This window comes from Haematobia irritans, chromosome 5, assembly GCF_050003625.1.
Source record: "Haematobia irritans isolate KBUSLIRL chromosome 5, ASM5000362v1, whole genome shotgun sequence".
In the NCBI taxonomy this organism is placed as follows: Eukaryota; Metazoa; Arthropoda; class Insecta; order Diptera; family Muscidae; genus Haematobia; species Haematobia irritans.
The window spans coordinates 10,478,310-10,491,516 of record NC_134401.1 but is presented as its reverse complement, the minus strand read 5'-3'; the positions used below and the strand labels follow the sequence as shown (position 1 = coordinate 10,491,516).

The 13,207-nt window shown below is 24.4% G+C and overlaps 1 protein-coding gene across 1 annotated transcript in view; it reads left to right on the top strand.

Annotated features, from left to right (window-relative positions):
• The window catches only part of LOC142239505 (uncharacterized), a 95,249-nt gene that overhangs the window by 17,631 nt on the left and 64,411 nt on the right, over positions 1–13,207 (top strand). The window contains exons 4-7 of the mRNA XM_075311296.1: positions 1,593–1,711; positions 1,777–1,792; positions 11,105–11,155; positions 11,913–12,011. Of these exons, the coding sequence (XP_075167411.1) occupies positions 1,593–1,711; positions 1,777–1,792; positions 11,105–11,155; positions 11,913–12,011 (285 nt within the window). The remainder of the gene's footprint in view (positions 1–1,592; positions 1,712–1,776; positions 1,793–11,104; positions 11,156–11,912; positions 12,012–13,207) is intronic.

Sequence of the window (13,207 nt, the reverse complement as noted above, 5' to 3'; positions counted from 1 at the left end):
TTGACAAAATTTTCCAAAAATTTTCTATACACGCAAAGAAAAAAAAACGTTTGGAAAACGTGTACCGAAAACGTTTTTCTTTTGTTAGAGTTTTTTGAATTGCTTCGAAAAGTATACACTTTTATCACCAAAAAATTCATTTGGTACAAAATTTTTATTTTTCAATAAAAAAAGTTATTTTTGAACCAAAAACACAGTCCATTTCGTTTATCTCAAACACTGTTCTTTTCTGACTTAGGTCTTCAATAAGACACATTTTAAAGTTCATAGTAAAATTTAATATAGTAGAATGTAATGTTGAACATTTTTTCGGAATCTTTCGACCATCTCTGGAATAAAAAAAATAAATAAATAAAAAAAAAAAAACTTTGGTCGAAGCAGGGATCGAACCCACGACCCTTGGCATGCAAGTCGGACGTAGCAACCACTGCACCACGGTGCCCAACTAAATGTATTTTTCTGTTAAATAAACTTTGTTTAATCGGCTCGTGGGCGCCGCAAGCTATGCTATATAAATATAACTTATATGGGTAATTGTCTATTGATGACTATAACGGCTACATAGCTCAGTGGATAGTGTGTTGGCTTACAAATTGCATGGTCCGCGGTTCGATTCTCCGTCCAGGCGAAAGGTAAAAAAAATTTAAAATTTATAAAATCGTATAATTTCTTCTACATTGCTTGTATTACAGAAAAAGGTGCTAAGAAATAAAAAACTTCGTGGAAGTGAGAAAGATGTGAGGGAAAATGCAATTAGCCAGAAAAAATTTTTTTTGAGTTAGTCTTTATGAAATTGTTATTACATCCTGGAAAAGAATAAACGTTTATCACAAAAAGAATATACTTTTCTTCCAAATACACTTCGTTTCAACGAAAAGCAAATGAGAAACGAACTTTGTTTGTCTAAAATTTCGTTTGGGAGGAAAGAATTATTTTTTTGCGTGTAGAAATAAAAGTTTGACAAAATTTTCTATAGACAAAAAATTTTAATAAAAACTTACTATAGAACTAACATTTTGATAAAAGTCTCTTTAGAAATAAAATTTTGACAAAATTTTCTATAGAAATAACATTTTGCAAAAATTTTCTATAGAAATAAAGTTTTGCAAAAATTTTTCTATTGGTATACAATTTTGCAAAAATTTTCTATAGAAAGAGAACTTTGACACAATTTTTATAGCAATAAAATTTTGAAAAAAATTTCTATAAAAATAAAATTTTGAAAACAATTTCTATAGAAATAAAATTTTGACAAAATTTTCAACAGAAAAAAAATTTGCAGACATTTTCTAAAGAAATAAAATTTTCCCCTTAGCATTTAGGAAACTGATGAGTTGGTGATAACCATCATTAAGGGGTCAACTAGGCGATATCCAAGGAGAAAAGTATGAAGATTTTTACGATATTTCCATTTATTCTATTTATAGTTGTATCATTGCAAAACGTACAATTCAGTTTGGCCTTCCTTCTAAAGGTTTATTTTTATTTTTGTTTTATCACAAATATTTACATAAAACTATTCAGGGTTAATATTATTTCAACATTATTTTTTCTTTTTGGAGACTTTTTGACATGCTTGTTTACCTGCACAGAGTAAGGCAGTTTATATGACATTGATTTTTGTTGTCTATCCCTCTAGCACTCAGTATCACTCAGAGGATTTGCGAGTAATTGATGTTTACCCTATGAGATGGATAGGTCTTTTGCATCTGTGACATAGTCATGAAGGTTTTTAGCTAAAAGGGTTTTGTTTCAACTATGTGTGTTTTTCTGCAGAACAACAACCTTGATGGTAAATGATGAATAATTTAAAAGATTTTAGGTTATGGTAACATTTAAAGCTAAAGGAAAGTATGTTCTTGTTAGTAGACCAACTATCAATGTTTATGTTCTCTGTGGCGTATTAGTGTTATAAATATAAATAGTCCATTAATATAACTTATACGTATCCATGGTCATTTTTATGCAAGGCAGAAGTAGACGTTTTATAAAAGAATAAAGAAAACTACAATTTTAAATTTTTAAATTATACACTCTCTGAATGCCGTATTTTTCAATGTTAGGAATATTTGTCCCTATAAAACAATCCCTACCTGGCACTGGAAGAGTTATCTCACCTAGAATAATATGTGTGTCTTTGGCTTTGATATTTATGCTTTAGGTTTTTTTGACTTGTTTAACTAAGTTCTTTTAAGATTTCTTTCATTTTGTTGATGTCTGAGAGTATCATCATGTCATAAAAACAACACTCAACTGAAAAGGCTTTTAAACAAGAACTTTAGTTTTTAATCACAGTCAAGCAAAAGTAACATAGAAAAAGAAAAATAAATATGATTATAGTAAATGCAACATATACACACAAATAAACGAGAGATATGAAATGTGAAATGTGAAGAATGTACATAAAAATGGAAAAGTAGACTTTATATCTTATCCTTGAAAGATAAAATAAATAAAGGACTTTCATAAATTGAGACATTGAATATGCCAGAAAGCAATAAAAAAGTCTGTAAAGTAAATAAGAAAAGTTATGGGTATGCAAATCTTGCATGTAGTTTTATACGAGAAAAATATTTTCTTTTGAATTTATAAAAAACAAAGATTTTTTCAATACTCAGAGAAATAAATACTCTAAAATTTTACAGAAAATTTGCCAAATAAAAATTATGTTTTGGCAAATAAACAAAAAACCCTTTTTGTCTATCATAAAAATTTCCCAGATCATAGTTTTTAGGCCTTCACATTTTAAACAAGCATTTTGATCTCTTTACTAATGCCTTGTCATTTGACGGCACCCTATACGCATGAGTTATCTTAATGCTGTGGTACATGGCGTCGTATGACTAATATTAATTTCCTTTGGCATCAAACATATAGTCCCCCATTGGTTTGATTGAGCAGTTTTTCGCTTGCATGATATTTAAACAAAAACACATCACTCATTCATTCAAGTTCATATGTCAAAGTTGAAACACATGTCAAATGCTATGAAATATATTAAAGGCCATTAGGGATTAAGGACGACCTTTTTTTTTTTTTTGAAAAAACATTAAAAGTTTTTGTTTTTAATGGTCCTTTATGGGGGCGAGATAAAAACGATTTGACAAAGCTATTGTAGTGTAAATGCTTTGAATAATAAGAACATTGGATCAATAAAAATTAAAAACGTGACCAATGAAAACTATAAGCAATGCGTATAGTTTTTAACTATAAAGATTCTACATTCCAGGTGAATGGCATAGAAATTGCAAAGAATCGATCGATTGTGGAAAATAAAAAAATACAATTAAATTTTCCATTTTATTCCCAAGAAAAGTTATATTTAGAATTTCCATATATGGACACTACATCAGATTCTGCATTCATAAGAACCATTTTTGTTTTAGTTCTAGAGAAATCTTAAAATTATCGTCTACGTGCGAATCAATATCGGATAAAAAAAACGTTATTTTGTCAAAATTTTATTTCTACAAAAAGTTTTGTCAAAATTTTATTTCATTAGAAAATTTTGTCAAAATTTAATTTCTATAGAAAATTTTGCCTAAATTTTATTTCTATAGAAAATTTTGTCAACATTTTATTTGTATAGAAAATTTTGTAAAAATTGTATTTCTATAGAAAATTTTGAAAAAATTCTATTTCTATTCAAAATTTGGTTAAAATTTTATTTCTATAGAAAATTTTGTAAAAATTTTATTTCATTAGAAAATTTTGTCCAAATTTTATTTTTATAGGAAATTTTATTTCTATAGAAAGTTTTGTTAAAATTTTATTTCCTTACAAATTTTTGTCAAAATTTTATTTCTATACAAAATTTTATTTTAATAGAAAATTTTGTCAAAATTTTAATTCTATAAAAAATTTTGTCAAAATTTTTATCTCTATAGAAAATTTGGTCAACATTTTATTTTTATAGAAAATGTTGTCAAAATTTTATCTCTATTGACATTTTTTTCAAAATTTTTTTTCTATAGAAAATTTTGTAAAAATTTTATTTCATTAGAAAATTGTGTCCCAATTTTATTTTTATAGGAAATTTTATTTCTATAGAAACTTTTGTTAAAATTTTATTTCTATACACAATTTTGTCAAAATTTCAATTCTATAAAAAATTTTGTAAAATTTTATCTCTAGAAAATTTGGTCAAAATTTTACTTTATAGAAAATGTTGTCAAAATTTTATCTCTATTGACAATTTTTTCAAAATTTTATTTCATTAGAAAATTTTGTCCAAATTTTATTTTTATAGGAAATTTTATTTCTATAGAAAGTTTTGTTAAAATTTTATTTCTATTCAAAATTTTGTCAAAATTTTATTTCTATACAAAATTTTGTCAAAATTTTGTTTCTATACAAAATTTTGTCAAAATTTTATTTTAATAAAAAATTTTGTCAAAATTTCAATTCTATAAAAAATTTTATTTCTATAGAAAATGTTGTCACAAATTTATCTCTATTGGCATTTTTTTCAAAACTTTATTTCTATAGAAATTTTGTAAAAATTTTATTTCATTAGAAAATTTTGTCCAAATTTTATTTTTATAGGAAATTTTATTTCTATAAAAAGTTTTGTTAAAATTTTATTTCTATTCAAAATTTTGTCAAAATTTTATTTCTATACAAAATTTTGTCAAAATTTTATTTTAATAGAAAATTTTGTCAAAATTTTGATTCTATAAAAAATTTTGTCTAAGTTTTATCTCTATAGAAAATTTGGTCAAAATTTTATTTCTATAGAAAATGATGTCAAAATTTTATCTCTATTGATAATTTTTTCATATTTTGTTTCTATAGAAAATTTTTCAAAATTTAATTTTGACAAAATTTTCTATAGAAGTAAAATTTTGATAAAATTTTCTATAGAAATAAAATTTTGACAAAATTTTCTATATAAATAACACTTTGACAAAATGTTCTATAGAAACAAAACGTTGACAAAATTTTCTATAGAAATAAACATTTCAGAAAAGTTTCTAAGAAATAAAATTTGGCAAAATATTTTACAGAAATAAAATTCTGACAAAATATTTTACAGAAATAAAATTCTGACAAAATTTTCTACAGAAACAAAACGTTGAAAAAATTTTCTGTAGAAGTAAAATTTTGACATTTTTTTCTAAAGAAAAAAAATTGTAACAATATTTTCTTCAGAATTAGAAAAATTAACAATATTTTCTATAGAAATAAAATTTTCAGAAAATTTTCTATGAAATAAAATTTTGAAAAATATTTTACAGAAAGAAAATTCTGCCAATATATTTTACAGAAAAAAAAATTCTCACAAAATTTTTTATAGAAATAAAATTTTTACAAAATTTTCTATAAAAATAAAATTTTGATAAAGTTTTCTATAGAAATAAAATTTTGACAAAATTTTCTATATAAATAAAATTTTGACAAAAATTTCTATTGAAGTAAGCTTTTGAAAAATTTTTCTATAGAAATAAAATTTTTACAAAATTTTCTATATAAATAAAATTTTCACAAAATTTTTTATTGAAATAAAATGTTGACAAAATTTTCTATAAAAATAAAATTTTTAGAAAAGTTTCTAAGAAATAAAATTTTGACAAAATTTTCGATAGAAATAAAATTTCGACAAAATTTTCTATAGAAATAAAATTTTGACAAAATTTTCTATAAAAATAAAATTTTGACAAATTTTCGTTAGAAATAAAATGTTGACAAAGTTTTCTTTAGAAATAAAATTCTGACAAAATAATTTAGAGAAACAAAATTCTGATAAAATTTTCTAAAAGAATTTTGACAAAATTTCTATAGAAATAAATTTTTGCCAAAATTTTCTATAGAAATAAAATTTTGACAAAATTTTATTTCTATAGAAAATTTTGTCAAAATTTTATTTCTATAGAAAATTGAAATAAAATTTTGACAAAATTTTGTCAAAATTTTCTATAGAAATAACATTTTACAAAAATTTTCTATAAAAAAATTCGAGAAAATGTTCTATAGAAATAAAATTTTGAGAAAATTTGCTATAGGAATGATATAAAAAAATTGCTCCTGTTGGAGGAGTAAATTTTATCTGACTCGATTGATATTTGGCCGTCTAATTACTATGCGGATATTGCTCTATATCGGTTGATAATTATTTATAGGCTCTTCTATATAAAGCACTTTCTATGGATTAAATTAATTGAAGGGATGCCAAAGGATATTTTTTATCCCACACTCCACATTGTAAGTTATAGGAAAATTTATTTGAATTTATATCACATAATTTTAATTTAGTTTTTTTGCATACCAAAAGCCCTACTGTTTGTTTTTAAATTTCTCCCAGTGGAGCCCTTACCTAGTCAGTTTTCCATAGGGATAGAGTATTCTTCATTAGTATTTTCTTTTCATTAAATGAATAAACAAATGCATTAATTTTATGCAAAACTTAATTTTTTGAATAGCTTTGTGTATAGGTATGTGTGTGCTCTTGTCCTCAAATTGAGAAATTTATGATGCCTCTGAAAGTAAGACGCGTCCTGACATTTATCTCAATTTACCAAATGATGTCATTAAATAAACAGTTAGGTTTTTTTTTTTTTGCTTGACATACCTTCAAAAACGTGTCTCATTACTGGACATCACTATGCCATAGAAAATGCCATAGAACCTCCCCAGACACAGCCCTAACTGAAATATTCAGGAAGGAAGGCGACTCACATATACTCACTGAAAGTGAAGGAATTATTTGTATTACTATTTACTTTTACCTTAATGAATTTTTAGTGGCTCCACCAGACTTCTAATGTTAGGAAAACTTCTTTGGACATGCGTATGTATGTGTGTGTGCGTGCGGCCATTCCATTGTATTACTGTCAATTTAACGTTAGATTTTATGTTGGTTTTAATACTCTTGGCTGTCGTATACTTTGTGTGCGATTTCCGCTTCCGTTATTTAAAAGCTCTTGCTCTTGCCCTAGCTCCCCTCCTCTTTCTACTCTCTCTCTCTCTCTGTATGGCAAGCATTGTGCGAAGACATAGCAGTGCAAAGATAAACGATATTGTGTGCTGGTCACTAAGCAACCATAGAGGCAGAAGGTGCTCTTGGGTCATTGGCAAAGCACTAGAGCTGAAATGCCAGAAGAAAAAAAATTAAATCTATTAAATTCAATTGTTGCTTAAGATATGGGATATGGGACATGAAGTATGGAAAAAATTGCAAGTAAGGAAAAAAGAAATTTCTTTAAAATTACAAAACTTGAGAGAAATAGTTTTGTAGCAAAATTTTTTTACTTCTGATAATAAATCCAAATATTGTGATTAGAGTACGTAATGTGTGTTATTCCATAAAATTTCAGGGCGATTTTTTTAGAGTAGAGAACAAATGCAACTCAATTTAATAACATCAAAAGAAGGACAGTCGGATAGGGCTAGATCGAGAAATTTTTCTAAAATAAAACACTCATTATCATGAGAGAAGTCATCTTTTGTACCTCGTTTAGTGCATATGTTCACCCAGAAGGAGACGAGATAGGCACATGGTGTCTTTGGCAATAATGCTCTTCTCGAAGTAGAGGTAATTCAATTCTCTATAGAAATCAAATTTTGGAAACATTTTCAAAAGAAATAAAATTTTGACAAAACTTTCCACAGAAATAAAATTTTGACAGTATTTTCTATAGAAATAACATTTTGAAAAAATTTTCTATAGAAATAAAATTAAAAAAAAATTCTATAGAAATAAAATTTTGAAAAAATAGAGATAAAATTTTGACATTTTCTATAGAAATAAAATTTTGACCAAATTTTCTATAGAGATAAAATTTTGACAATATTTTCTATAGAAATAAAATTTTGACCAAATTTTCTATGGAGATAACATTTTGACAAAACTTTCTATAGAAATAAAATTTCCTATAGAAATAAAATTTTGACAAAATTTTTTATAGATATACAATTTTGACAAACTTTTCTGAAGGAATAAAATTTTGACAAAATTTTCTATAGGAATAAAATTTTGACAAAAATATCTACAGAAATAAAATTTCATATAGAAATAAAATTTTGACAAAATTTTTTATAGATATACAATTTTGATAAACTTTTCTGTAGGAATAAAATTTTGACAAAATTTTCTATAGGAATAAAATTTTGACAAAAATATCTATAGAAATAAAATTTTGAAAAAAATTCTCTATAGAACTACAATTTTGAAAAAATTTTCTATAAAACTAAAATATGCATTTATATGGCCCCAGAAGCCAGAGTTTTACCCTGATTTTGGTATAAAATTGGTATAATTGATAGTGTTGTAAAGTGTGCCAAATTCGGTTCACCCGATGTACACTCATATGATCACAGAGGCCATGGTTTTACTCCAAATTTTTTACTAACATCAGCCCAGGGCACTAGTCGGTTTAAACTTTAAGACTAGAGATTTTGTACAAATTTTACTTTCTTTTCCCAAATCGATTCAGAATGAAAATATATGTCAGTATTTGGGCGATATCTTACAGTGTATCTTTGGTTCCTTTTCTTCTCATTTACATCTCTTCCCAGAAAAAAAAATCTATGGCAATAAAATTTTGACAAAATTTTCTATAGAAATAAAATTTTGACAAAATTTCCTAAGAAATAAAATTTTGACAAATTTTTCTATAGAAATAAAATTTGGACAAAATTTTATACTCAAATAAACCTTTGACAAAATTTTTTATGGAAATAAAATTTTGACCAAATTTTCTATAAAAATACATTTTCGACAAAATTTTCTATACATCTGAAATTTTTATCAAACAGTTTTATAAAAATAACGTTTTGACAAATTTTTCTCTAGAAATAAAATGTTGAGAAAATTTTCAATAAAAATAAAATTTTGAAAAAATTTTCTAAGAAATAAAATTTTGACAAAATTTTCAATAGAAATACAATTTTGAAAAAATTTTCTAAGAAACACAATTTTGACAATTTTTTTAATTGAAATACAATTTTGACAAAATTTTCCATAGAAATAAAATTTTGAAAAAAATTTCTACGAAATAAAATTTTGACAAAATTTTCTATAGAAATAAATTTTTGACAAAATTTTCTAAGAAATAAAATTTTGACAAAATTATCTAAGAAATTAAATTTTGACAAAAGTTTCAATAGAAATAAAATTTTGACAAAATTTCCTAAGAAATAAAATTTTGACAAAATTTTCTATAGAAATAAATTTTAGACAAAATTTTCTATTCAAATAAAATTTTGACAAAATTTTCTATAGAAATAAAATTTTGAAAAAAAATTTCCAAGAAATAAAATTTTGACAAATTTTTCAATTGCAATACAATTTTGACAAAATTTTCAATAGAAATAAAATTTTGGAAAAAATTTCTAAGAAATAAAATTTTGACAAAATTTTCTATAGAAATAAAATTTTGACAAAATTTTCAATAGAAATAAAATTAAAAAAAAAAAATCTAAGAAATAAAATTTTGACAAAATTTTCTATAGAAACAAATTTTTGACAAAATTTTCTAAGAAACAAATTTTTGACAAAATTTTCTAAGAAACAAAATTTTGACAAAATTTTCAATAGAAATCAAATTTTGAAAAAATTTTCTAAGAAATAAAATTTTGACAAAATTTTCTATAGAATTGAAATATAGGCAAAATTTTCTAAGAAATAAAATTTTGACAAAATTTTCAATAGAAATCAAATTTTGAAAAAATTTTCTAAGAAATAAAATTTTGACAAAATTTTCTATAGAAATGAAATTTAGGGAAAATTTTCTACAGAAATAAAATTTTGACAAAATTTTCTATAGAAATGAAATTTAGGCAAAATTTTCTATAGAAATAAAATTTTGAAAAAATTTCTATTCAAACAAAAATTTTGACAAAATTTTCTATAGAAATAAAATTTTGGCATAATTTTCTATAGAAATAAAATTTTGAAAAAAATTTCTAAGAAATAAAATTTTGACAAAATTTTCTATAGAAATAAATTTTTGACAAAATTTTCTAAGAAATAAAATTTTGACAAAAGTTTCAATAGAAATAAAATTTTGACAAAATTTTCTATAGAAATAAAATTTTGACAAAAATTTCTATAGAAATAAAATGTTGAGAAAATTTTCTATTCAAATAAAATTTTGACAAAATTTTCTATTCAAATGAAATTTTGACAAAATTTTCAATAGAAATAAAATTTTGAAAAAATTTTCTAAAAAATAAAATTTTGAAAAAATTTTCTAAGAAATAAAATTTTGACAAAATTTTCAATAGAAATAAATTTTGAAAAATTTTTCTAAGAAATAAAATTTTGACAAAATTTTCTATAGAAATAAATTTTTGACAAAATTTTCTATTCAAATGAAATTTTGACAAAATGTTCTATAGAAATAAAATTTTGACAAAATTTTCTGACAATTTTTTTTTACAGAAATATAATTTTTACAAAATTTTCTATAGAAATAAAATTTTGACAAAATATTCTATAAACTAAAATTTTGATAAAATATTTGTATAAAAATAAAATTTTGACAAAATTTTCTATACGAATAACATTTTGACAGAATTTTCTATACAAATAAAATTTTGACAAAATTTTTTATGAAATAAAATGTTAACAAAATTTTCTATACAAATACAATTTTTACAAAATTTTCGTGAAATTTTGGGATAAGGAAAAGAATTAAGATTGAAGGATGGGAGGATTAAGATTGAAAGTGATGCAGGGTATAATATAGTCGGCCCCGCCCGTCTTAAGGCTTTCCTTACTTGTTTAAATTGTAAAAAAACATGTCGTCGACTTTTTCAGCCAATTTATTTTTTTTTTTTTTTGTAGTATTTTGCTACCTATCCTATGAAAAAAAAATCTTATGAAAAGCTATCAACTTTCTCTTCATGCATAGTTTGTTAGTTATTCGAGATTTTTTTTTTCAAAATTGTTTTATATAACTTTAGTTTTTTGTCTCTACTCAAAGTCATCGCTACCTTTTTCTTACCTCTATTTGATGTAAAATTCAAACTTTGAATTAAGTTAGTTGTTGAAAAGTTAAAACTAAAATTTAGTTACTTCACATGCCAGGTATTTCACATCTCTCATGCCAAATTGCTATACTAGCCTTAGGAAACTCTTTTACACTTTTTTATTTTCTTATAGTTGAAGTCAACAATTCTAAAGGAACTTGGAGAGAATGAAAAGATGTTGAGAGTATGTGGAAGATTTTTGGTTTCAATTCTTGTTTCCCTAGGATTTCTCCCGTGTTATTTGCCCAAGAAATAAGGAAGCCATTAAGACAAAGCATTCTTAAATTTTGTTGATTCTGGTCAAACAACATTCTTGTCTTTTATTTTTTTTTTTTTTGGAAGGGATTTTCAATTAAGCAGTATCATTTTACACCTGTCTGTAGCTTTCAAAGTTGACTTGGCTTAATTCCTTACTCTTTGCAGGAAAAAAAAGATCAAAAACATATGGTCTCCTTATATCGTTACTTTCGTTGCAATGTGCCCTAAGTCCAAATGATTTGAAAATAAGTGGGCTATCAAATTTGGGATTTGAAAATTTTATATACAGATGTTGGTTTTTAAATGGTTTTCTGTCCAAACTGAAAAGGAACTCACGGCAATTTTTCTACAAGACCCATTACCCCAACATGACTCTTAAAAAATAGTTCTCTCCACTCTTCTCTAATTCACAACATAAACTTGCTCTTTTCATAGGTTAAATTGGGAGCCCGATATATTTTTAGGCTTTTTATGAGCACAACTAACTATTTAAGCGGTTTAAAGAAAACTGCAAACTATTCATAATCACTTTCCCTTAGGCTGGGTATTTTGTTTTCAATTTGCATGACAAGTTATTGATGTTGATTTCGAGCCATTTTGTTCCAAAGTTATTTTCCCATTCCCTAACGCAGAAGCGTTTTGTTTTCTGTTTTCTGTTTTTTTTTTTTATATTTTGGCGCTAGAATTTAATTCTTTTTAAATCCCTATTGGCATTTAAAGTTTCTATTAGAGTTTTAGTAAGTCTCGTTGTCGCCGTCGACACATTGCTGGATAAGAATAAGGTAGGCAAAAGCAAAATTGGCAAAAATACCATAGACTGGCGTGAGAAAAATAACGATTTGACAAAGAAATCATGAACATTTTTTGGTAGCGATGTAATAGAAAACAAATAAGAAAAGTTTAAAGTCGGGCTGGGCCAAATGCTGGGTGCCCTAAAAATCTCTACACTTAAAATTTAAACCGGCTAATCTTCTTGGGCGGAGAAAATTCTTATTGACAAAAAATTCCAAAAAAATATTTTCAATCTAAGGTAATTATTATGCAATTTCGCAAAAGAAGATTTAAAATTTACGTATGAATTAGAGGTAGAGGTCAATTTGGGCATTTTCAAAAATTTTCTGAGAATTTGTTATTTAGCAACCGATTTTTACTAAATTTGGCGTGCCTATTCAGACAATTAATTCTACTCCTTATTTCACGTAAATCGGAGTAAATCTTTGGCTTCTGTGGTCATATGAGTGTAAATCGAGCAAATTATTTAAAGAAATAAAATTTTGACAAAATTTTTCATAGAGATAAAATTTTGAAAAAATTTTCAATAGAAATAAAATTTTGTCAAATTTTTTATAGAACTAAATTCTTAGAAAATTTTCTAAAGAAATAAAATTTGGGCAAAATTTTCTATAGACCTAAAATGTTGACAACATTTTCTATAGAACTAAAATTTTGACAAAATTTTCTATAGAACTAAAATTTTGACAAAATTTTCTATAGAAATAAAATTTTGACAAAATGTTCTATAGAAATAAAATATTGACTAAATTTTGTATAGAGATAAATTTTTGTCAAAATTTTCTATAGAAATAAAGTTTTGATAAAATATTCTATAAAAATAAAATTTTGAAAAAATTTTCTATAGAAATAAAATTTTGACAAAATTTTCTATAAAAATAACATTTAACAATGTTTTCCGGCTATATATAACTATAGACCGATATGGACCAATTTTGGCATGAATATATAATGAATATTTTGGTCCTCCAAGAGGGAATCTGGGAAACGGTTTATATGGGGGCTATATATAATTATGGACCGATATGGACCAATTCTTGCGTGTTTGTTAGAGACCACTTTCTAACACGGATATGGGGGCTATATATAATTATGGACCGATATGGACCAATTTTTGCATGGTCATTAGAGAACATATACTAACACCATGTACCAAATTTCAGCCGGATCGGATGAAATTTTCGTT